Source organism: Dipodomys ordii, unplaced genomic scaffold, assembly GCF_000151885.1.
Source record: "Dipodomys ordii isolate 6190 unplaced genomic scaffold, Dord_2.0 Scaffold187, whole genome shotgun sequence".
Lineage (NCBI taxonomy): Eukaryota > Metazoa > Chordata > Mammalia > Rodentia > Heteromyidae > Dipodomys > Dipodomys ordii.
In genome coordinates this window covers 240,503-266,855 of record NW_012267403.1, presented here as the reverse complement: position 1 = coordinate 266,855, position 26,353 = coordinate 240,503, and the positions used below count along the sequence as shown (strand labels likewise).

The window sequence follows — 26,353 nt, the reverse complement described above, 5'->3', positions numbered from 1 at the left end:
GTTTCAGGTATATGTATACTCCTTTGAAAGTGTTTTTATAAAAGGGTTGCATCAAGTAGAGGAAAAGGCAACAGATGACTTAGTGGTCATCTTTTTGACCTTACTCTACATTATGGGTCATTCTAGAGTCTCCCAGAAGCCAGCATCATTTTCTGGAAAAACTTCCCTGAATTCAGCTGACTCCACATCTTTTGTAAGGTCTTATACGGATTTTATGTAAAGGTTTGTCAATGTCCAGAGCTCTTGAACCAGAGTACTTATTTTTCTTAAACAAATACTTTCCTTAAACAAGAAAATGATGAATCCAGGGGCCAGTGATTTATACTTATAATCCTAGCTACCCATCAGGCATAGATTTTAGGATCAAGGTTTGAAGACAGCCCAGAATGATAAACCCAAGATTTTTATCTCTAACCAGCCAGCAAGCCCAGTACTGGTACAAAAAATATTATAAAGTTTCGGGAGGTATCCAATAGAAGTACAAGAGAAAAAGGGGTAATCTATACATCTAACTTGATTACTCAAATAAATCTTGGCTGTTAATAGAGAAAAACATACTTGAAAGATTTCCTTCATCTCTGGAAGCCCTCAGCATCTACAGTTACAGTGGTTCAAAGCCAGCCTGGGCAGGAGAGTCTTTGAGACTCTTCTCCAATTAACTACCAAAAAGCCTGAGCTGTGGTTCAAGTGGTAGAGCACTAGCCTTGGGCAGAAAAAGCTCAAAAAAAGCATCCAGGCCCTGAGTTCAAACCCCAGGACCAGCATACACCCCCAAAAAGATGAGTAGAGCTGAACTATATAACCAGACATGGTTTTCAGTAATTATTTTTGGAATAGAGTATTACTTTCCACCATGATATGCCCCTGAGATATGATCCACCTATTTGTAGACTTCCTATTATTGCTAGGATTACAGGCGTGTACTACTGTATACAGCTCCTCTTCCTTGGATACAGAATCACCTGGACTTTTTTCTGGTCTGATCTGTCTGTAATCAGAATCATCTCAATCTCAGCCTCCAATATACCTTGAGATAAGCAGAACTATCATTTTTTATTACTACATTCATCTGTGGGTTGAGAAGTTTATTCATATTTTCTGCCTGAACTAGTGGTCTGGAATCACTCTCCTCCTGTTCTCAGCCTCCCATATCAGCCAATTCTTAAAAGAAAATGACAGTGCCTCATGTCTTTGGAACTTGATTCTTGAGAACCAAGGCAGTGGTATGCCAGGAAAGGTGGAGTGGGAAGGATGCAGTTTCTTCTAGTAGTTATGTGTTTGTCTGGCTACCTCATCCTTCCTCCACCTAATATACAGGGAGAATGACCTGGCCCACCCATTGAGCCTCCTTTTTCCCTCCACAAGCTAATATTTAGCAAGACTTGGAGCCACTATGTCTCTGTCCTTTGCCAAAAGGAAACATGAGATTAGGAAAGGACTGACCTGGCCAATTTCAAACATCCTTTTCTAAAATTAGATCTTACTAGGCAGCCAATTTAGTTCCAAAGAATGAACCTAGTTATGAGCGTAGAGGTATAGCCAGGACTTGTTTTTCTAAAGCATTAGGTACCATCTCACCTAAGATTTATTCAAAGTAAGCAACCTCCAAGTATCTAGAAATATCTAAAGGGGTTTCAAGAGAGCACCTATCATTTTCCACTAAAAAAAATTAACTGGCCAACATTTCCCACAATTCAAGATAACTTCTTATGATACTATAGAATTTTGATTCTTTTGTTCTTTTTTTGGGGGTGGTGGTCAGTCGTCGGGCCTGAACTCTGGGCCTGGGCACTGTCCCTCAGCTCTTCAGCTGAAGGCTAGTGCTCTACCACTTGAGCCACAGCGCCACTTCCGGCTTTCTTCTTTTTGCTTATGTGGTACTGAGGAATCAAACCCAGGGCCTCATGCATGCAAGGCAAGCGCTCTACCACTAAGCCACCTTCCCATCCTTACCATAGAATTTTGAGAGGAAAAAAAGCCCACTTAACATGATACTGCCCCTTAGGAAGCTGTTGGTTAAAGACTATACTCTAAACACTTGGACAATACTTCCAGTCTGAAACTTGACTACTATTAAATTGGTCCATCATTTATTCATTAATGTAATCCCACTGAGAGGGATTCTGAAGTGAGAATGTGGAACCCTGGAGTACAAAGTAGTTAATAATTAGTGATCAGTTAATTAGCTAAAAAGACTGAGTTTGAATTATGCTTTGAAAAATGCAACAGGTGGTAGTCATAAAGGTGCTACTATAATTACAATTGTTAGAGCTGGAGTCTGATGTATTGGCTCTGTTTTTCATACTTTCTGTTCTACCATAAACAACTCCTATAAGGATTTGCCTCCTTTCCTTGCTTTTCCAATGGCATTGCTGGGTCTCAGTGATATTCAGAAGATGGAATACTTTCCCCTGAAGTACAGCTATAGCAGAAATGAGTTTTGATTAAAAGTAAATCAAGAACATGGTGCTGGTTCCTCAGGCCTGCAATCCTAGCTATTCAAGAGGCCAAAATCTGAGGATTATGATTTTTCATCAGCCCGGGCAGGAAAGTTTATGAGACTCTTTATTTCCAATTAACCACCAAAAAGCTGAAAGTAGAGCTGCGACTTGAATAGTAAAGTGTTATCCTTCAAGCAAAAAGTCTCAGGGACAGCACCCAGACCCTGAGTTCAAGCCCCAGGATCAGCTCTCTCTCTCCTCTCCTCTCTCCCTCTCTCTCTCTCTCTCTCTCTCTCTCTCTCTCTCTCACACACACACACACACACACACACACACAAATACACACACGTAAACCAAGAGATTATCCAAAGGTGGTTTTACCCAATAGTAACTGAGTAAAGATAATTTCAAGTCAACGTGAGAAAAAAATTCAGTGCAATTTGATTCAATCCAATATATTTAACAAATCTAATCTACACCAAGAATTACTCAGCCATTTATAAGATGTAGTATAAATTTGCTAGTTTGGCAGTCACAAATTAGATGGCTTAAGCCTACAGAAATTTTTCTCACAATCTGTACTGAGGAAGTCTAAAATCAAAGTATCAGCAAGTCCATGTTCCTTGAAGGCTCTAGACAAAAGATAAGAACTCTTTATCTTTTGTAGGTTCTGGTGGTTACTGAATTTTCTTATATCAAAAAGCTTCTTTATATTTATATAATCTTCTATATCTATGTCTGTCTTCTCTTCTGCCTATTATAAGAACATGTGTTATTATATTTAGAATCCATCCTAATCCAAGAAGATTTCATCCCAGGATGGTTAAATTAATTATATTTTCAGAGACATTTTCTCCAAACATCAAACCCACAGTTTATAGCTAAACACTTTTTTTGTTTTTGTGTCAGTACTGGGACTTGAACTCAGCGCCTGGGTGCTATCTCTTAGCTTTATGGCTCATGGGTAGCATTCTACCACTTGAACCACAGCCCCAATTCTGGCTTTTTGCTAGTTAATTAAGGATAAGATTTTCATGGATTTTCTTGCCTGCGCTGGCTTTGAACTGTGATCCTCAGATCTTAGCAGCCTGAGTAGCTAGAATAACAGGTATGAGCCACCAGCACTTTTCTCTAATGTTCATTTTTACACTAATCCCTATGAAATTCATGTTTATGGAGTGGGGAAACTATTAGCAACCTAGGTTTAGTAGAAAGAAGTAAACACTAATTCTGGGCAATAAAACTAAATGGTTAGTCAGAGAAACATGAAATCTCAGAGCTGGAGTAGACTTTAAAGTCTAATTTCTTATGTGACACAAAAATTCCTATTTACCGTCTTGGACAAATAATCATCCAAATACCTGCATAAGAGATTTTTTGGTAAGAAGTCACCAACTTTTGATTAAATTCAGTTGACTAACAAAATCACATTCTGCCCAAAGGATTCTTTTTTCTTAGGCTAAATGATTTCCTTTCTGTTTAAGAAAAATGTGCTATTTCTGGGCTTGGGCACTGGCCCTGAACTTTTTTTGCTCAAGGCTAGTGCTCTACCACTTGAGCCACACCTCCACTTCTGGCTTTTTTGTGGTTAATTGGAGATGAGAGTCTCATGAACTTTCCTGCCAGGGCTAGCTTTGAATTGCAATCCTCAGATCTCAGCCTCCTGAATAGCTAGGATTGATTATAGGCATGAGCCACTAATGCCTGGCTGATTTCCTTTTTCTTTCTTAAACAATCTTTTATATCAAAAAGCTTCTAGAAACCTCAGTTATGACCCATCCTCCTTTGCTTTTTGTGTTCTCATAAAATTTATATTTATGAAAATTTTAGTGATATAAAAACATTCTAACCAGGCTCTGGTGGCTCATGCCTGTAGTCCTAGCTACTTTGGAGGCTGAAATCTGAGGATCATAGTTCAAAGCCAGCCTGGGAAGGAAAGTCCCTGAGACTTTATCTCCAATAAACCCCTCAGAAAACATGAAGTGGCACTGTGGCTCAAGTGGTAGAGTGGTCGCTGTGAGCTGAAGAGCTGAGGAATGGCGCCTAGGCCCAGAGTTCAAGCCCCACAACCAACAAAAAACAAAACAAAACATGCTAATAATATAATTAATGGAAACTACAGGCCACTTCATACATACAAAGAAAAAAAGATTAGACATAAATATGCTACATTTTTGTTCCAAGTAGTTATTTCTAAGATGTATAGGTCATTATTATTTTCTTGTTTTGGTTCTTGTTTTTGTGCCAGTCCTAGGGCTTGAATTCAGGGCATGGAACTGTTTCCGAGTTTTTGTGCTCAAGACTAACACTCTACCATTTGAGCCAGAGCTCTGCTTCCAGCTTTTTGGTGGTTAACTAGAAATGAGTGTTAGGGGCTTTCCTGCTCATGCAGTGATCTTCAGATCTCAGACTCTTGAGTAGATAAGATTAAGGTGTAAACCCTCTCCCCAGCTTATTTTCTTCTTTACTTTCCAATGTTATTGAAAAAAATTGTGTTTATTATTTATTATTTATAAGGGATATAATTTGGTATTCTGTTTGTTTAAAAATATACTAGCTGTTGGTTGCTGTTGGCTAATGCTGTAATCCTAGCTACTCAGAGGCTGAGATCTAAGGACCTGGTTCGAAGCTAGCCCATGTAGCCAAGTCCATGAGACTCTCTTATTTTTTGGGGGGGGGGTCGGGTCATGGTGCCTGAACTCTGGGCTTGGGCACTGTCCCTCAGCTCTTCAGCTCAAGGCTAGCGCTCTACCTCTTAAGCCACAGCATCACTTCCGGCTTTTTTCTTTTTGCTTATGTGGTGCTGAGGAATCGAACCCATGGCCTCAGACATGCAAGGCAAGTGCTCTAACACTGAGCCACCTTCCCAAGCCCCCCACGAGACTCTTATCTCCAATTAATCACCAAATAAATCAGAAGTAGAAATATGGCTCAGCAGTGCTAGCTAGCCATGAATGAAAAGTTAAGGGACAGCTAAGGGACAGCACCCAACCCTGAGCTCCCGTATCACACACACACACACACACACACACACACACACACAGTACATTAAATGAAAGAAGGCACCCAATCTGTGCTGTTTGAAGCTGGCTCCTTAATGCTCGGCATATTGTTTAGTTCAGAGCAGACATTTGGTTAAATATTACTCATATATTTAATTGCATGAATTAAAGTGTCAGTTAGGCATGTACTTCATGCAGGCTGCTTAGTTTCTTTTTTTAAATAAGTTTTTTATTGCGCAAATACTGTGCAGAGTGGTTACAATAATTACATGAGCAAGATAATGAGTATATTTCTTTTTTTTTTTTTTCGGTCGTGGCGCTTGAACTCTGGGCCTGGGCGCTGTCCCTCAGCCCTTCAGTCAAGGCTAGAGCTCTACCGCTTGAGCCACAGCGCCACTTCCAGTTTTCTAGTGGCTGATTGGAGATAAGAGTCTCATGGAGTTTCCTGCCCGGGCTGGCTTTGAACTGTGATTCTCAGATCTCAGCCTCCTGAGTAGCTAGGATTATAAGCGTGAGCCACCAGTACCTGGCTTGAGAATATTTCTTTACAAACATTGTTGCCTTCTCCTTTGTTTTTCCCCTACCATCCCTTCCTCCCTCCTCCTCAACTACATTCCCTCCCTTGCTCCCCCCCTTAGTTTCTTAAAGTCTTTTGTTGCCCTAAAAGTCTTTTTTCCCCTTAAAGTCTTTTTTAAAAGTTGAGGCAGAAGTGGGTACCGACAATGACTGAATATAGTCAGGGATTCTGATGAGCAGATGTGGAACCTGGAAACCTGAGACCTCCAGTTCCTTTACACATCTTTTTTTTTTTTGTCGGTCGTGGGGCTTGAACTCTGGGCCTGTGTGCTGTCCCTCAGCTCTTCAGCTCAAGGCGAGAGCTCTACTGCTTGAGCCATACCGCCACTTCTGGCTTTCTAGTGGTTTATTGGAGATAAGAGTCTCTCGGACTTTACTGCCTGGGCTTGCTTTGAACCTCGATCCTCAGATCTCAGCCTCCTGAGTAGCTAGGATTACAGGCGTGAGCAACTGGCGCCCAGCTTTCATTTACACATCTTAAATAGAAGGCTGACATTCTTAGCATGGATCTTTTGGAACTAAACTTCTCCAACAAAAGAGACCTAATCCTTAATATTTAATCCAATAACAAACCTTAGGAAAAAGTATTCACTCTGAATTGCATTTATAAAGTGGGAGTAACAACATCAGATTGTCAATGACATGGTGAGCATTACATGAGCTAATGTAGTGCCTGGCTTATAGTAAGTACACGATAAATTGTTACTACTCTTTTTTTTTTTTCCTCTGTTGTGGGGCTTGAACTCTGGGCCTGGGCACTATCCCTCAGCTATTCAGCTCAAGGCAAGTGCAACTACCGTTTGAGCCACAGTGCCACTTCTGGTTTTCTGAGTGGTTTATTGGAGATAAGAATCTCATGGACTTTCCTGCCTAAGCTGGCTTTGAACCATGATCCTCAGATCTCAGCCTCCTGAGTCTAGGATTATAGGCGTGAGCCACTGAGCTGGCCTACTAGTCTGGTTCTTGTTTGTTGACTATCTGTTTTGCACATAACTGTGTTCATTTTGTAAGTGGAAAACAAAAGCTCCATTAACCAGCAGAGGCTCAGTCTTCAGGAAACCTGGGCAGGAAAATAGAAGGCTAGATCATTCCTTTTGTAGTTTCTGTAGTTTCAGGGAAAATGGCATATGCATCACATTGAGGACTGATGAACCTTTTATATTTATGGATTTCTGTTTCTTCCTTTCCTTGTTCCACAGTTTCACCCAGCCACATTCACCTATGCAGGCCAGAACTGGGATCCTAGGAAAGGCTTCACTGTAACTCGACCATCTTATCACTTCTATAGTAGCATAATTCAGTGTATTGCAGAAGTTAATGGGAAGATTCACAAATCACTCTATCTTCCACAGCGTTTGGGTATGTAATTCATGCTTTTAGATTACAAAACAGGATCTCACTGCTTTGTGGAATCCCTTTTCTTTGGAATAAGTCTTACTGTAGCTACATCCCCTTTCACAGTGCTTAATAATTAGTGATTCAGAACTCTTATTATAATATGAAAGAATAGAATAAAGCTTGCTATCTCAATGCATTCTTTATATGATTGCTTTTTTTGTTTTTATTAGTATATCTGAATTATAGAGAGGGATTTGTATATTTCTGTACATGTATATAATGTACTTTGATCAAATTCACCCCTCTATTACTCTTATCCCTATTCTCTCCTGCTAAAACCGTTTAAAACAAGTTTTATTATTCTATTATCATACATGTATCTAAAGAACTTGGATCATATTCAACTCTGATTACCTTTTCTTTTCACCTTCCCCATTTTTGTTGTTGCTTCTTCCCACTCCCCAAAAGTTCCCATATTTTACACTCATGGAATTCCTTTTTTTGTGTGTGTGTATATGGTGCATAGGAGAGAGAATATTGCAATACTTGCCTTTCACAGTCTGACTTGTTCCACTTAATATGATGATTTTCATTTCCATCTATTTTCCCTTCAAACAGCATAATTTCATTCTTTTTTTTTGTTTTCTTTTTTTGGGGGGGGTCTGGTCGTGGGGCCTGAACTCTGGGCCTGGACGCTGTCCCTCAGCTTTTCAGCTCAAGGCTAGCGCTCTACCACTTGAGCCACAGCGCCACTTCCGGCTTTTTTCTTTTTGCTTATGTGGAGCTGAGGAATGGAACCCAGGGCCTCAGGCATGCAAGGCAAGTGCTCTACCACTGAGCCACCTTCCCAGCCCATAATTTCATTCTTTATGCCTGATTAATACTCCATGCCGTGTGCGTGTACATATGTCACATTTTCTTTAATCATTCATTAATTGATGGGGACCCAGACTGGATCCATAGTTTGGCTATTTTAAACAGTGTTGCTATGAATATAATCATGAGTGTGTACATATGTCTATTATATTCTAACTTAAGTTTTTCAGATGTATGGTTAAGAATGGTATTATATGATCTTATCTTTGTTTAGTTCTTATCTATCTTATCTATGTTTAGTTCTTTGAAGATGAGCATCTATACTGATTTCCATAGTGGGTACACTAATTTATATTCCCACCAACAGTGTATAATGATCTCTTTTCCCAAATTCTTGCCAACATTTGCTGTTTTTGTTGTTGATGATTACTGCCATTTTAATTGGGGTTAAATACAGTCTCAGTGGAATTTTAACTTCATTTCCTTTATGGGTAAGATGCTAAACATATTTTTCACGAATTTATTATGAACTGTTATTTTCCTGAAAGTGTTTATCAAATACGAGTTTTGTGTTTTTTTTGACAGGTTAATTTGACTTCATTTCCTATCTTTATCCCTTTTATTTCTTTGTCTTGTATTCTTTCCCTAGTTAGGAATTTATGCATGATAAAGAGTAAGAGTAGATCTCTGCCCAGGCCCTCTGCCTGGTCTTTACTGTGAATGGGGAGACTTGGGGGAGAAATACAAAACAAGAGTTAAGAGTGGAAAGTGGACACCATTGTCTCATTCATGATTTTTATAGGAAATTGATTCAGTATTTTCCCCATTTATGATAATGTTGGTTGTAGGTCGTTTGTGTGGTCTTTATTATGTTGAGGCATATTACTTCTATTCCATGTTTCTTTAGGGTTTTTATTTTCATCATGTTGTTGAATGTCATCAAAGTCTTTTTGTTAAGTCTTTTCTGCATCTATTGAGATGTTTGAAAGATTTTTGTCCACATGTGCTATGTTATGTTAATTGATTAGCTTATGCTGAACCACATTTGTAAGTTTGGAATAAAACCAGCTTGACCACTGGGTGACCTATTTACATAGGAGGCTGAGATCTGAGGATTGCAGATCAAAGCCAGCCCAGGCATGAGACTCTTATTTCCATGAGACTCTTATTTCCAATTAACCACCAGAAAACCACAAGTGGTGTACTGGCTCAAAGTAGTAGAGTCCTAGCCTGGAGCAAAAATTGCTCAAGGACGCAAGTCCCACGACTGACCAAAACAGCAGCAACAACAAGAACAATAACAACAACAAACCAGCTTGACCAATATGTATGATTTTGTTTTTTTGGTTCATTGTGGGGCTTGAACTCAGGGCCTGGGTGCTGTCCCTGAAGCCTCTTTGTACTCAAGGAACATTACCACTGAAGCCATAGTGCCACTTCTGGTTTTTTGAGTTAAGGTTAGTTGGAGATAAGAGTCTCACATGGAGTTTTCTGCCTGGGTTGGCAGATCTTCAGATCTCAGCCTCCTGAGTAGCTAGGATTACAGATCGAGCCACCAGCATCTGGCTGTATAATTTTTTTTAAAACCAGAACAGTTATTGTATGGCTAATCTTTTAAATTCTCAAGATGAACTGGATGCTCCAACAGGTACTCTCTTGGGTTTAGGTGTTGTTCCTTCATGGAATCCATGCCTGAATCTGTGATAGACAATTCTTAGGTGCCTCATCCTACTTGTCCCAGTAGTATTTCATCTCTTGGTCTTGACACTCCAGTTATACTTTCTCTTGCATTTTGCAGCGTAGCCACTTTTGCCACACATCAACTTCTGAAGATGGTAGGCCTTAGAACCGCAGTGGCGGCACAACGTGTACGTCTTATTGTGACGCTTTCCAAAGGATGATGTTCCCTTCATCATCTCACCCCTGCCACCAAGACCAAAGATATGGAAAAGGGGAACTGTATAATTTTTTTTTCTAGTCCTGAGGCTTGAACTCAGGGCCTGGGCTCCGTCCCTGAGCTTCTTTTGCTCAAGGCTAGCGCTCTAACACTTGAGGCACAGGGCCACTTCTGGCTTTTTCTGAGGAATTGAACCCATGGCTTCATTCATACTATGCAAACACTCTACCACTGAGCCACAATCCCAGCCCTGAATGATCTTTTTTATTTAATGTATTGTTCAATTGTTTTGCAAGTATTTCACTGATAGTTTTTTGTCTATTTCATCAAAGAAATTGGTCTGAAGGGTATTTTTGTCTTAGAATCCAGTTTGCTTCTTAGAATCAATTTTATAGTATTGTTTCCCTTTCTGTCTTATGGAATATTTGGGGGACCATTAGTCTTTGTTCTCTAAAAGTATGGAAAAATTCAGCAGTTAACCCACCTAGTCCTGTTTTTTTTAAGAGGAGAAGGAGGATACATACCTTATTACTGATGTAATTTTTTGTCATTTATTATAGATCTGGGTTCAAATTGGTTGGTCAATGTATCAAAAATGTGTCCATTCTTCTAGATTTTCCTGTTTATTAAAGTTTATAAAGTTTTCTCTAATTATCTTCTGAATTTTACTGGTATCTCCTTTTTCATCACTATATATTTTTTTAAGTTGAAGGCTTCTTGAATTTTTTTTGGGGGGGGGGCTTGAACTCTGGGCCTGGGCACTGTCCCTCAGCCCTTCAGCTCAAGGCAAGCGCTCTACCACTTGAGCTACAGCGCCATTTCCGCTTTTTTTTTTTTTTTGTCGGTCGTGGGGCTTGAACTCTGGGCCTGGGCGCTGTCCCTCAGCTCTTCAGCTCAAGGCGAGCGCTCTACCACTTGAGCTACAGCGCCACTTCCGGTTTTCTGGTGGTTTATTGGAGATAGGAGTCTCACGGTCTCTCCTGCCCCGGCTGGCTTTGAACCTCGATCCTCAGATCTCAGCCTCCTGAGTAGCTAGGATTACAGGCGTGAGCCACCAGCGCCCGGCTTGAATTTTTATTTTGTGTACAAATATGATCTTTCATTGGGCTTGAAGTCTTGGATAGTCCATTCACTTAGTCCAACTTAATGAAGCTGATGTCCTTCACATACTGGCGGAAACACTGCTGGCACATGTTGAGCCCGTACTTCCGGATCAGACCGTGGCGATTAGAGCACACGCAGCAAGAGCGAGGTCACTGGCCGAATTTTCAGGGGTGATTCCAGTAGAGCTGCTGGTGACCCATCTTGCTTCCACAGGTCTAACGAGGAAAAAGGCTCATCACTATATTTTTGAATTTGCATCTTTTCTTTTTTGTTAGTTTGGCTAAGGGCTTCTAACCTTGTTTCCTATTTCAAAGAACCAACTTTTTGCTTCATTGATTCTTTGTGTTGTTCTTTTAGTCTCTATTTCATTAAATTATTTACAGAGCTTTATTATTTTTCCCCATTTACTCTTTCAGAGTTTGACTTGTTCTTGCTTTTTAAAACCTTGAAACATGTCATTCAGGCATTCACTTGATATCTCTGCTTTTTAACATAAGCCCTTAAAAATTTTCCTCTTAGCACTGGTATTGTTATGTCCCAAAGATTTTACTAAGTTGTATTTTCATTTTCCTTTTATTATAGGAAAATATTCTTTGGTGGGGGTTAAATTCAGGGCCTGAGCACTGTCCTTTAACTTAAGGCTGGTGTGCTACCACTTGAGCCACACTCAAACATGGCTCTCCACTTCAATCCTTATGGTGGTTAATTGGAGATAGGAGTCTTACAGATTTTCTTGCCCAAGCTGGCTTTGAACTGTTATCCTCAGATTTTAGCATCCTGAGTGGCTAATACGACAGGTATGAGCTACCAGTGCCCAGCTAATTATAGGTATTTAAAAAATCTTCCCTTTTCATCAATGATCAAATAATCATCCAAAAGTGAGTTGTTTTGTCTCCATATGTTAGAATATATATGTATATATATTGTTGTTATTGGTGGTGATGGTGGTGGTGGTTGTGGTTCCTGAACTCTGGGCCTGGGCGCTGTCCCTCAGCTCTTCAGCTCTACCACTTGAGCCACAGTGCCACTTCCAGTTTTTTCTGCTTATGTGGTGCTGAGGAATTGAATCCAGGGCCTCATGCATGCAAGGCAAGCACTCTACCACTGAGCCACCTTCCCAGCCCCTGTTTGAATATTTTTTTTGTAATTTCTTTTTCTGTTGATTTCCAGTTTTGTTTCATTGTTGTGTGACAAACTATAAGGCTTCCATTTAATAAGATTTTATGTCTACAATGTGATCGTTTTTCAAGAAACATAGGTTTCTGGGTATAATATTATTTGGCAGTTGTATTCCATAGATGTCTGTTACATGCATTTGACATATAGTGTTATTTAATTTTGAATTTTCCTTCTGGACTTTTTGTCTGGGTAACCTATTAGTGAGAGTCGGATATTAATGTTACCCACTATTATTGTGTTGGAGTCTCAGGTTTTATTTTCATTAATGTTTGTTTTATGAAATTGAGTATACTGATGTTTGGTGCATGTGTGTTTACAATCATAATGTCTTCCTGATGTACTGTTCCCTTTGTCAATGTATAGTTACCTCCTTTGTCTCTTTTGACTAGTTTTGGCTTGAAGTCTTCTTTGTCTTATACATGTATAGCTATTCCAATTTGCTTTCAGGATACATTTGCTTGGAAAATCTGTCCCCATCCTTTCAACTTAAATTTGTGTTTGTCTTTGCCAGTGAGAGGTCTAGCAATAAATATTCCTACTTTATGGGGTTATCCCTGCGGGATTATGATATAATGCTGTACATTTAGGCTAAGTAATATATTTCTTGAAGTTTTATGTTACTGTTGCCCTTGTAATAATGTCATTCACTTAGGGAAGATTCCTTGCTCTCAGAGAATAGAGAAATGTGGTAGAGACACAGAAAAGCATGATGCTTTTTTAGATCAGTAGGAGAAAAATCTTCCAATGGAGTGAATCTTAAACTGGAGACCAGATTTCCTAGTGATTATAGAATCTTTCTTACTAAAAACCCTCAAGATCTGGAGAGATGACCTTTTCTACTTACTGTTGTGACTCTTGGTATCCTTTAAGATCTTATTTAGTATTTTACAAACCATAGGATCTCCTGGTTTGCACCTATATTTTCTGTAACAAAAAGGGGAAAGGAATTGAGAATTCTCAAGAAGTACTCCAGGCTTTTCTGCCTCTGTGGGGCCTCTTGAGGCAGAATAAGTTGTGGCCCAGTTGTGAGCTGAGGCAGCTTGGGGTGGGACTATTCATTTGGGACTCTTCTCATTCTCCTTCTGATGTCAAGAAGACTGAGAAAGATGGTAAAATGAACGAAAATAAAAGCCAGAGCAAGTAACCCAAGAGACCACTTTTTTTCCCTATGTCCTGTGGCAGCCAATTCTGAAGGTTGTATTATGACAGCCATCCATGTCAAACCTTGTCCAAATAAAATACTCTTTTGAAAACAGATTTGACAACTGAATCCAAAAGTGTGACCACTTACAACATCTGCATCAAAGTATCAAGCTGAGGTCTTTCTATATTTTTTCCAGCGTCTTAAAATCTCAGCAAGAGTGAAGAAGTGGTTTTGGAAAAGGGTAATAAATCTTACGAAAAGGTTGTCAAACTTTTGGTCTCCAAAAGCGATCATAGAGAAACTTAAAAAGGAAAGTGAGAATTTTTTTTTTTTTTGTCCGTCGTGGGGCTTGAACTCTGGGCCTGGGCGCTGTCCCTCAGCTCTTCAGCTCAAGGCGAGCACTCTACCATTTGAACTACAGCACCACTTCCGGTTTTCTGGTGGTTTATTGGAGATAGGAGTCTCATGGTCTTTCCTGCCTGGGCTGGCTTTTGAACCGTGATCCTCAGATCTCAGCCTCCTGAGTAGCTAGGATTACAGTCGTGAGCCACCAGCGCCCGGCAATGTGAGAAAATTTTTTAAAAAGAAAATATACAGGGGCTGGGAATGTGGCTTAATGGTAGAATGCTTGTCTAACATGCATGAAGCATTGGGTTCAATTCCTCAGTACCACATACACAGAAAAAAAAGGTGAATAAATGAAAGAAAAATTAAAAGAGAAAAAACAAGATTTAGAGGAATAAGATGTGTACACACACAAACACAGACATATATGAACCCGAGTCATAAAGAGAAATTTAGGAAGCACTACACATTGACTACTGGTAAGAAAATCCTTCACTCTAAATAGCCTGAAACTAGTTACTCTGCTTTTATGGCATTAAAACAACAGAGCTCAAATGGATAGTCAGGATGACCTGATTTAATCTCTTGCATTCTGTGATGTTTTCTGATGTTTAGAAATGGGGAGACTTATTTGAGATCACTCCATGAAAGATGGCAATGGAACCCAGATCTTTTTTCATTATTTGAATAATACTTTATTTTATGTAATCAAACCCATGTAGATAATACCTTATATATTTAATGCAGTGTGTTTGTTCTTGTACAAATGGAAAAAATTAACATTTCTAGACCAATATGGCTGTTAATTTTTTTTTGTCAGTCATGTGGCTTGAACTCTGGGCCTGGGTGCGTCTGTGAGCTCTTTCAGCTCAAGGCTAGAACTCTACCACTTGAGCCACAGCACCACTTCCAGTTTTCTGAATAGTTTGTTGGAGATAAGAGTCTCATGGACTTTCCTGCCCAGGCTGGTTTTGACCTGTGATCCTCAGATCTCAGCCTCCTGAGTAGCTGGGATTACAGGCATGAGCCACTGGCGCCTGGCTGGTTGTTAATTTCTGTACAATGCCAACTCAATATGGTAATTGGGATACTTTTTCCAAGTTGATGGCACATCTAATGTTTCCAAAAGTTCAAATTACAGACATACATCCATGCATACACACACACACACACACACAAACACCAATAATAGCAGTATGTTATGCAGCAATAGCAGTAACAGTTTTTCTAACTTCTGTCCTCATCTGAACAAAATTAGAGACATCCAGAACATTTCATTAATAAAAAGATAAACAAGACCCCAGATAAATGTGAAGTTCTTTTACTGTTGTGGTACCAGGTACCATCTTAAAATTAACTTCTCAATCATTATCTGGAAAGAAAGCATTCTGGAGTAATAACAGGTCTGATAAATCACAGGTATCACTCTTGTTTCTGAATTTCTGGGAGTTGCCTCCTAATCCACTTTAAAACTGACAAAAGAAAATCTGTCACACTGTGTTGCAGTCTTATTTTATATTTCAAGCTCTTTCTCTAAATCCAGGTATATTTTTACATCTAGAAATGTTTTCTGATAGGCTTGTGAAAAAGTAGATGGAACATCTTGTGAAAAAGTAAATAATACTTATAATTTAATGCTTATTTTTGAGAACTTACTTGAGTTGTTTTCCTCATCAACAGTAACAGGATAATCTTCAAATCCAGTAAGTAGTTCCTAGGAGTATCCAAAGATTTTTAAATGTATGTATGTGTGTATGTATAGATAGATAGATAGACAGACAGACAGATGTTCACCACTGTAATCCTAGCTCCTCAGGAGGCTGAGATCTGAGGATTATGGTTTGAAGCCAGCTTGGGCAGAAACTCCTTGAGACTTTTTTTTTCTTTTTGCCTGTCCTAAGGCTTGAACTCTGGGCCTTGGCACTGTTCCTGAGCTCCTTTTGCTCAAAGCAAGTATGCTACTTGTTGAGCCACAGTATCACTTCCAGCTTTTTCTGTGATTTAATTGGAGATAAAAGTCTCACAGATTTTCCTGCCTAGTCTGGCTTCAGTCCATGATCTCAGATCTCAGCCTCCTGAGTAGCTAGGATTACATGTGGAAGCCATGGTTGCCCAGCTTCCTTGATATTTTTATCTCCAATTAAACATTAAAAAGTTGAAAGTGGAAATGTGGCTTAAGTGGTGGAGTGTTAAATTTGAGCAAAAAGCTTAAGAACAGCGTCCAGGCCCTGGATTTAAGCTCTAGGATCTACACAAAAATGAATAAACACAAATAGAAAGACAGAAAGAAAAAAAGAAAGAGAAAGAGAGAGGGAAGGAGGGATGGAGAGAGAGAAAAAGAAAGAAAGAAAGAAAGAAAGAAAGAAAGAAAAACAGGTAGGAAGAAAAGAAGGAAGGAAAAGAAAAGAACGAACCTGAAGGTCTTTTCAATATTTGTAAATGCCTATCAGAAATCACCTCATAGTTAAAAGATAAATATATGTCACATAAAAGTATATTCCATGATTAAGAATTTTTGTCATTTGTTTTATTTGCACGTTCCCTCATGGCATCTGCTCTTTTCCAGAAATCAAGAGAGAAAATATCTCTATCAAATACAACCACCAGAGACTTCTGATAGGAGACACCCTTTTCCTGCAGTGTGTTGCAGAAACCACATACAATGGACGGATCAAACTGGATTGGGTATTTAACCGGAAAGATGTAAGGACACTGTCTTTGCTCTAGTCTTTACAAAGTCTGTCCATATCCTTGCTCCCTGCCTTTCCACTCTGTGCTTAGTCTAGGTCAAGAAACAGCCTAAGTGCTAGCAGGTCAACAATACTAAAAATTACAGCTGCTTTTCAGGAAGCGTGTCATATTGTGATTCATTTGTTACATACGTGGCTTATTAAAAATTCAGGCATAAGTTCACTTCTTCATATTTATTTGTTGGGCTTCATATTTTTTGGGCTTTTTAAAGAACTATTTTTTGTTTCATTTAAAAATTATCTTCAATTAGTTACACAAAAAGATTTTATTTCAACATGTCAATTTATTTATTTATTTTTTTGGGGGTCCGGTTGTGGGGCCTTGAACTCTGGGCCTGGGCACTGTCCCTCAGCTCTTCAGCTCAAGGCTAGCGTTCTACCACTTGAGCCACAGCGCCACTTCCGGCTTTTTTCTTTTTGCTTATGTGGTGCTGAGGAATGGAACCCAGGGCCTCGAGCATGCAAGGCAAGCGCTCTATCACTGGGCCACCTTCCCAGCTCTCAACATGTCAATTTATAAGTTCAATACATCTTAATCAGTGTTACCCCTTCCATCATTTTTCCCTTCATCTGTCTCAATACCACCCACTCCAGTTGACTTTTGGGCTTCTTTTTTGAGCCTTGAGATATGTTAATCATGTGTAACTTGTCAATGATCTCATTGAATTTCTATTCTCTCATCTTACCCCCTCAGTCTAAGAAAACCCCCAGGTGTTGCGAAGTTAAAAGGAACTTGTACCAAGGTTCCACTGTGTACAAAAGCTATAGTAATTTGACCATATGGAATGTAACCATGGAAGACAGGGGTTTGTACATATGCAGAGAAGACAACAACACTGCCCTACAAGCCAACATCACCATCACTATATACAGTATGTAATTTCTTATTCTTCACTCTTTTTTTTGAGTCATCTTGTGAATTGTTTATCTGAATTGTTTACTTTCCTTCCCTTTTCATAGTGAATCATTCAGGCACTCCTACATTTATCTCCCAGTGTTAGGCTATCTACCACTTGGTACCCAATGTTTCAGGATTTAAAGCCTATTTGTCCTTTTACCTTGACATATGGATTGCATACTGGGAAACATTATGATATAGCTCTCATACTTTTCTTTTTTGGCTAACTAGAGGTATATAATTCAGAGAGTTAAGGTGATGCAAATCATAAATATTTTGGCCTAAATAAATAATGAAGAGTTCTGAGACTTCTTTGCCAATTTCTGTGTGCTTTTTGGACAAGTCTCTTTACCTCTCTAGGCTTCATTTTTATCATGTATAATATGATGCTGGAGGGTGCCCCTTTGTAATGAGAGTATAGTAGAGAGAACTAAGTATAATTAATTTAACTAAATTACTTTGTATTCATGTAAGTCTTTTCTTATAAAGATATTTGTATATCACCCATACATACATCCTCCAAGGTATACAATAATAGCCATAATTCTTCTTGGCACAATTATGTAGACTATACTGATGAATATATACATGAATGCAAAAACTCAGTTTAAGTATGTATGAAAGTGCTCACCTATTAAGCCTAGAGGTTTATCTGAATTATATACCATGTGTTCAGCATTTATAAAGCTTTTGGTTCAAGCCTCAGCACCCCAACAAAGAAATAAAAAACACTTCATTTACAAATGCTGATATCAGGGGAGAGGGAGGTTGGGAGGGAAAAGACTGGAAGAAAATGAGGGAGAGGGTGGTAACATTGTTCAAAAAGAAGTGTACTTAATACCTGACTTATGTAACTAACTTCTCTGTACACCATCTTTACAATAAAAGTTAAAAATACTAATATTAATCCATACACAAATATTACAAATATACACACATTCTGGGTTTATTCTTTTTTGTGTGTGGATACTGGCGTCTGAACTCAGGGCCTTGCATTCTTACTTGGCTTTTTCACTCTCAAGGCTGGTACTATTCCACTTGAGCCACATCTCCACTTCCAAGTTTTTTTCTGGTTGGTTGTAGTTGAGTTTGCTGGCTTCAAATCATGATCCTCAGATCTCAGACTTCTGAAAAGCTAGGATTACAGGCATGGGCCACTGGTGCCAGGATCCAGGTTTCTTTTTTTTTTCTGCTTTGTTAGGGCCTGGGTGCTGTCCCTGAACTTTTGTGCTTAAGGCTACCGCTCAGCCACTGGCAGCACATCTCCACTTCCAGTATTTTTGGTGGTTAATTGGAGATAAGAGTCTCACTGGTTTTCCTGACCAGGATGGCTTTGAAATGCAATCCTCAGATCTCAACCTCCTGAGTAGCTAGGATTACAGGTGGGAGCCACCAATGCCATGCTTTGTTTTTATTCTTTATAAAAAGATTTTTCACTACCTTCAGTTCAGTTAAATGTTCTCCAGCTGAGTTTATGAACTAACATTTTTTAGTTTTCTCAACCTCCTGATTCCATGTCTCTTCAGTATCAATTGAGCTGGCTTTAGCTGAAAGCTACCTGATTAAATATAGCTTAAACAGTCAAAACACATACCATACATTATAGTCGAGATGAACAGCTCCAGAGTTCATTAACTTAGTGGATCACCCATTTCCTCTGAAAGCTAAATTCTTCTCATTACTTTACTCCATTTTGTCAGTATCTTCAAAGTGCTCAGCATGTTGCCAAAGTTCTATGACATTCTATATGACATTGATCGTGTCTCAAGGCAGGGAAAACTGGAATTCTTGTGACTTTTTTGTTTATTTTTAAACATTGGGCAACTTTTCCCAGAAGTCCCTTAGTGAACTTCTCCTCATGTTTTATTTATCAGAAATATAATTCTTGCCCAGTTTAAATAATCACCTGGCAAGGAATACAATCATTTTGAATAGTTTAAATGGGTGATTCTCAACTGGACAGTAGTTGAATGCATTGGGAATATATGAGGGGTATATTTTTTACTTTGTGAAAATGACTGGTATTAATGAGATAAAGGATTATAAACATCTTGTAAAATGTAAGACAATATTGTGCAGCAAAGAATTGGCATGCCTAATATGCAAATAGTGCCACCTTTTCTGAAAAGTTCACATGGAAAAACAATAGCTTTTGGTGTGTGTGGGGAGGTTGGTCATGGGGCTTGAACTCAGGGCCTGGGAGCTATCCCTGAGCTCTTTTGCTCAAGGCTAGCCCTCTACTACTTTGAGCCACAGCACCATTTCCGTTTTTTGTTTTTCTGTTTTTGGGTTTTTTTTGTGGTTAATTGGAGATAAAAGTCTCACAGACTTTCCTGACCAGGCTGGATTTGAACTGTGAGTCTCAGATATCAGCCTCCTGAGTAACTAGGATTACAGGCATGAGCCACCAGCGCCTGACTAACAATAGCTTTTGTCAATTAAAATTTTACTTCTTGGGATTTGGAAGTACATGGCTGCTGAGACTTGAAGCCAAGGTTTTGTGAATGCTAAATACATACTGGACCATTGAGTTTCATCTCTCAGGCTCAATAGGCTAGGACTTTTATGCATACTTGAAATGAGTTTTTGTATTTGTATATGTATTCCCCAGAAAATATGGATATTATTGTTTGTATTTGAGTATAAGACGTGTGTGTGTGTGTGTGTGTGTGTGTGTGTCTTTACAAGAAAAGAACAGCTTTCTGGGTGTTGTATTCCTAGCCACTCAGGCGGCCGAGTTCTAAGAATTGTGGTTCAAAACCAGGTTGGCCAGGAAAGTCTGTGAGATTCTTATGTCCAATAAACTATTAAAAAGCCAGGAGTGGAGCTGTGGTCCAAGTAGTAGAGCACTAGCTTTGAGCAAAAGAAGATCAGGGACCATGCCTAGTCCCTGAGTTCAAGCCTCAGGACTGACACATACACACAAAAGAACAACATGAATACAAGATAATCAGGTTAAACTGAAGTATACTTGAGTTCAAGCCTCAGGACTGACACACAAAAAAGAACAACATGAATGCAAGATAATTAGGTTAAACTGAAGTATACTTAATTCTCTCTGGTATTCAGTTTGTAGTAACACTAATATCAGCAAAATAAGCAAGGGAAGCTGGGCACCGGTGGCTCACGCCTGTAATCCTAGCTACTCAGGAAGCTGAGATCTGAGGATCTCGGTTCAAGGCCAGCCCAGGCAAGAAAGTCCATTAAACTCTTATCTCCAATTAATCACCAGAAAACCAGAAGTGGTGCTGTGGCTCAAGTGGTAGAGCACTAGCCTTGAGCTGAAGAGCTCAGGGACAGCGCCCAGGACCAGAGTTCAAGACCTACAAATGACCAATAAATAAATAAATAAATAAACAAGGGATATCCTGCCACGCCACCTCCTGCAGAGTCTGCGTGAGAGATCACGTTAGACAAATAGCTTCAAGGAAGCATGCCTGCAGGAAGGGGGTGTTGGTTCAAGGCTTCCCATACACTTGGCTGCACCTTTATAGCCTCTACCATTATTCTTACTATATTCTTCTTGGCTGTATATTCATTGCCTTTATTCTTGTTTTGGCTATTTGTCTATTGATCTGCGAACAGAGCATGTTGCTTCTTTCCAGTCCAATAGAGACAGCTTCTCTGAATAATAAAGACTAGGACCAAAGATTAAATGTGGGCAGTGCCCCAATCAATCTGTCATCTGATATGACACTGCCTCCAGAAACTTCTACAACTTCACAAGCAGTTTTGCGGCTCACTCATAGTAAATATAGAAACTTAAAATTTCCAGATATGTTACAACAGGCAGAGTTAATGAATTAAACTAAGCTAGAAGGAGTTATCCCAGAAGCTCAGAGAGTTCTAGAAAAAGGGACCCCTGATAATAAAAGGAAAAGAAAGATTCCCCCAACAGTTATGATTAAGTTTACTCAAGCTTATGTTATAGTGAATAGATGGTAGTTTCCCACAAAATATAAAGTTAGTGACAGCACATTTCTTGAACTGACCAATGAACCATTGTCTTATACAGGAGCATATAAAGATGAAAATAGATGGATTAATGTAAAAGGAAAAAGGGTATTTTGGAACTCATTAAATTTTATACAAAGATTAGGTAGATCTAGACCATTATGGTGTTTATTATTAAAACAACAATAAGATAGTTTAAAATAATAATTAGAAATTTATGTGAACAAATATTGAGATTAAAATTATAAAAAACAGAGAATGCTTGACTTACCCTGGAAGTGGTTTTTAGGATGGTTTCAAAGGGACTTGAAAATATATGAAAAAAATAAAAAGAGTACAATATAAGTACAGCCCTGTCTTAGGTTTAATTATTAAACATGAAAAGGCTGAATAGATGATGCATTCTATTAAACAATATGCTAGACTTGTTTCGCACCACTTAGCTTAAGCAGTTGGTGGGATAGTCATCAATTTTCATGTAATCCACCAATGCTTTACTTTTCTTAAAAATTGATTACATGCTTAAATACACAAAGAATCTATATCACAATCACACACTGTATAAAAATGTTAATTCTCCTCAATAAAGATACACTCAGATGCAACTCTTTTGAGTCTGTGTCTGTTTGTCACTTTGCCGACTCCTTGCCCACCTATCCCGAGATCCCTGACCCGTCGGTTCCAGTGCTCCGGCCGAGCAGGTCCGTCGCAATATCCTTCATATTATACATGATAAAAATGAAGCCTAGAGATGTGAACTGACTTGTCCTAAAGCACACAGAAAATTGGCAAAAATGACACATGACTTTTTACTTAGGCCAAAATTAGCATTCAGTTTTATTTTCTTGCTCTGACTCCATTCCTGCTGTGATTTCAGAGAAACCATTCCTCAATGTGAGCTACAAGAGAAGCCGCATTTATGAAGTCACAGCTGGACAAAGAATGCTTAAAATAGGAGTAAGGGTGGATGCTTTTCCTCAACCCAATGTCACCTGGTAAGTGAGCCTCCTTTCCTGGATTCACTGTTCCTGAGTCTGTTAACTTTCACCTTTACAATTTACTCTTTATTCATACCCTTACAGCAGAGACCCTGTCTTGGGCATGGATGCTCACAAATAATCCTAATTCTACCCTCAGGGTTCCTGTACTCTCAGAAATTAGTTCTTTTTTCTGCTTTCTCAAGGTTTCTTTCATTATATTATCTTTCTTTCCTTCATCATTCCTGGGGAAAATGAGTTTTCCTCTCAGAAAAGAGAATAGATAATAAATCTTGATAGATAGCTAAGGTCATTAAAGATAGGCTTTATCAGTCTTATATTTTGAAGGAGTCTTAAAGATTGTCTTTCCCAGACCAGTAGAGGTCCTTGAACATTAGGGTAAGAAGTTAGAACATTTTTAAATAGATAGCCATGTATTTTAATTTGATTCTGTAAGTTACCCAGAATGTTGCTTAAACCCTCTTAAGTTCAGTTTCTTGACTTGCAAAATTTTCCTGAGGATTAACTAAAATAATATTATTTCATTTGTCATTATTGCTTATTTCAGTAGGGAATGGAACACTATCAAAAGTTCTGGAGATGGGCTGGGAAGGTGGCTCAGTGGTAGAGCGCTTGCCTTGCATGCATGAGGCCCTGGGTTCGATTCCTCAGCACCACATAAGCAAAAAGAAAAAAGCCGGAAGTGGCGCTGTGGCTCAAGTGGTAGAGCGCTAGGCTTGAGCTGAAGAGCTGAGGGACAGTGCCCAGGCCCAGAGTTCAGGCCCCAAGCCCGGACCCCCCCAAAAAAAAGTTCTGGAGAGCTGGGCACAGTGTAATCCTACCTATTCAAAGAAGCAGAGATTACAAAGATTGTAGTTCTAAGGCCACCCAGGGAAAAAGTGCACAAGGTCTCATATGAACCATTAAAAACCTGAATGTGGTAGCATGTGCCTGTCATTCTAGCTATTCAGAAAGTATCAATAGGAGGATTGAGTTCTAAGTCAGCTGGAGCAGAAACTCAAGATTCTGTTAAAAAAAACTAAAACAACAAGGGTGGAGGCATGGTTCAGGTGGTTGCAAGCTTGAGGCTTCAAGTTCAAAAGCCAGTATTTCCTTTACCTAAAAGGTTATAGAGTGTGGAATAATTGATTTGAAGTGAACTTTAGAAGGATGAATGTGGTCTTATGTGTGTAGAATGGTAACAGAGAAAGACTGAAGGAAATGCTGCTGTTGTTGAAATTTATGATAATAGCTTTTTAGAGACCTACTGTGGCATGAACAAGCTGGAAGTAATGGGAATATAATAAAGAATGGGCTGGGGAAACATTACAGACATAACATTCTCAGGATTTAGGATCCAGTTAGATGTAGGAATTATTCCCAATGATCTGAGGTATTTCATCACTTGAAATTTGGTGAAGTGTAATCGTGATCATTCTGTTAACAATCCTGGCTTCATTGAGATGAAAAAAGCTGGTGTGGGAGGAATGAGACAAGAACTCCAAGATGAGCTCACTCAGAGATGTTCATGAACATTTGGAAATAGGGTCTAGAATGAGGTGCTGGAACTGTGACTTTGGGAGTCATCATGTGGGAATAACTGAATATATGGAAGCAAAGAGATCAGAGTTCAAAGGCAAGATCCAGAGTAACATTTATGTGTTTGGACATTCATAGTTACACACATTTGTTATGCACTACTATTAATTAATAAAAGTACATCTTAGCACTGCCTGTAAGTATATGTCCAATCTCCCTCGTTTTGTATCCTATATGTCTGCCATATTTTTTAAGTGTTTGATTAAAAAAAACTTAAAGGAGACTAAAAGGGAAACAAAAAGTCAGTGAAAAGAGAAATAATGCTTAGAACAGTTTCCAGAAGCTAAGAGAGGAGGAATTGGTGTCTGAGGTCAAATACCCTAGATCTGATCATCATGAATGCTAAGAGAAGGTTAGTAGTTTGATAATTAAAGTATTATTGGTAAACAGAGAGGAGGAAATTTCAAAAGAATGGCATGGAGAAAAATCCGATTTTATAGGGTAAAAGAATGGATGGAAAGTAAGGAAGTAGAAGGGGAGGAGGGGGAGAAAGGAAGGGAAGGAGGAAGGGATGGAGGGAAGGAAGGAGAGAAAGTGTGAATGAAACAGGGAAAAAGAAAAAGAGATACTTTCCAAAATTTTTTAACATTAAGGAAAAGAAGAGAGACAGAACAGTTTGCTTTCAATGTGACTGTACTAAGGGGCTTCTGCCATGCAATTTCATGTAAAAGATTCCACTGCTTTGCTTCAGTTTGTTGATCATGAAGAAGCATAAGTAAAATGTTCTCTGGGTAAAAGGTTAGATGTTTCAGCAGACAGCATCATATATTAATCATTCCTCCCCCATACCTCATAGGTTCAAAGATGGAAAGCCACTCCCAGAAAACCATACCTTCCAATATGACCCTCTTCAATACAGATTCACAATCCTGGAAGTGAACGTGGGACATGCTGGGAACTACACTTTTGCTCTGAGCAACACCAAACATGGCCTGTATAAAAATCTTACCATACAACTAATTGTTAATGGTGAGTCTGGAGGATTTGAAATCTGTACAACAGCTCTGGGTTCCTTTCTTGACATTATTAGAAAAGGGATTTAAAGCAGGAATTTGATAGGAGTTATCTTAGCCATAGAAAAATAGAAATATTTTTTTTCCATTGTGCCAGTACTGGGGCTTGAACTCAGAACCTGGGTACTATTCCATAGCTTTTTTGCTTAAGGCTGGCAACTCTACCATTTGAGCCACACTTTCAATTGCAGCTTTTTTTGTGGTTAACTGGAAATAAGAATCTCACAGTCTTTCCTGCCTATACTGGCTTCAAACTATGGTCCTCGTATTTCAGCCTCTTGAGTAGCTAGGATTACAGACAGGCATGAGACATTGGTACCTGGTGAAGTGGGACTTTTGGAAGCACATTTTGGTTACCTAGAGTTTGCTGCCTAACCTTTTATGCTAAAAGCATTTAGAATTCTGATGAGTTAATTATCCATCTCTTTACATGATAGAGATGTAATTGGTCTCATCCTTTGAAAAAAAATGTAATGTGAGGTGTGGAAAACCTAAACTCCTTCTGAGTATCCCTCCCCCCTATATTTTTACATTGAATGGGACTTGAAGGAGAGGATCACACTGTTGTCCATTGTTCATTTGGAGTCATTTTTGGTAGTTTCCCTTGAAAGTAATGGAGCCAAGCTCATATAAACATGTTTTCATTCATGTGTCAAATCTCGAAAAAAAATCATATGGTGTAACTTTAAAAGGAGGGGGCTGGGAAGGTGGCTCAGTGGTAGAACGCTTGCCTTGCATGCATGAGGCCCTGGGTTCCATTCCTCAGCACCACATATGCAAAAAGAGAAAAGCCGAAAGTGGCACTGTGGCTCAAAGAGGTAGAGCGCTAGCCTTGAGCTGAAGAGCTGAGGGACAGCGCCCAGGCCCAGAGGTCAGGCCCTACAACCGGAACAAAAAAAAAAAAAGGAGGAATTATAAAAGATGTTTCTTTGGGGTGAGCCATTAAGATTAAAGATTGGCAAAGGAGAGGGAGAAGTGGTGAATATAATTGAGGTACATTATACATACTTATGAAAATAACATCATGAGATGCACTAAAACTGTTTATGCATAGGAGTGTGGTTAAGAGAGCCATTGGCCAGGTGTCAGTAGCTCTTACCTGTAATCCCTAGCTGCCAGAAATGGTGTTGTGGCTCAAAGTGGTAGAGCACTATACTTGAGCACAAAAGCTCAAGGACCGGGCTGGGAAGGTGGCTCAGTGGTAGAGCACTTGCCTTGCATGCTCGAGGCCCTGGGTTTGATTCCTCAGCACCACATAAGAAAAAAGAAAAAAGCTGGAAGTGGCGCTGTGGCTCAAGTGGTAGAGTGCTAGCCTTGAGC

At 39.2% G+C, this 26,353-nt stretch overlaps 1 protein-coding gene and 2 pseudogenes across 1 annotated transcript in view; 1 reads left to right on the top strand and 2 right to left on the bottom strand.

Moving 5' to 3' along the window:
* Nucleotides 1-26,353, top strand: part of LOC105999329 (vascular endothelial growth factor receptor kdr-like) — a 181,953-nt gene that overhangs the window by 58,001 nt on the left and 97,599 nt on the right. The window contains exons 6-10 of the mRNA XM_013034308.1: nt 7,219-7,378; nt 16,409-16,545; nt 17,287-17,464; nt 22,322-22,439; nt 24,817-24,989. Coding sequence (XP_012889762.1) covers nt 7,219-7,378; nt 16,409-16,545; nt 17,287-17,464; nt 22,322-22,439; nt 24,817-24,989 — 766 coding nt within the window. The remainder of the gene's footprint in view (nt 1-7,218; nt 7,379-16,408; nt 16,546-17,286; nt 17,465-22,321; nt 22,440-24,816; nt 24,990-26,353) is intronic.
* Nucleotides 9,796-10,089, bottom strand: LOC105999330 (annotated as a pseudogene).
* Nucleotides 10,515-11,379, bottom strand: LOC105999331 (annotated as a pseudogene).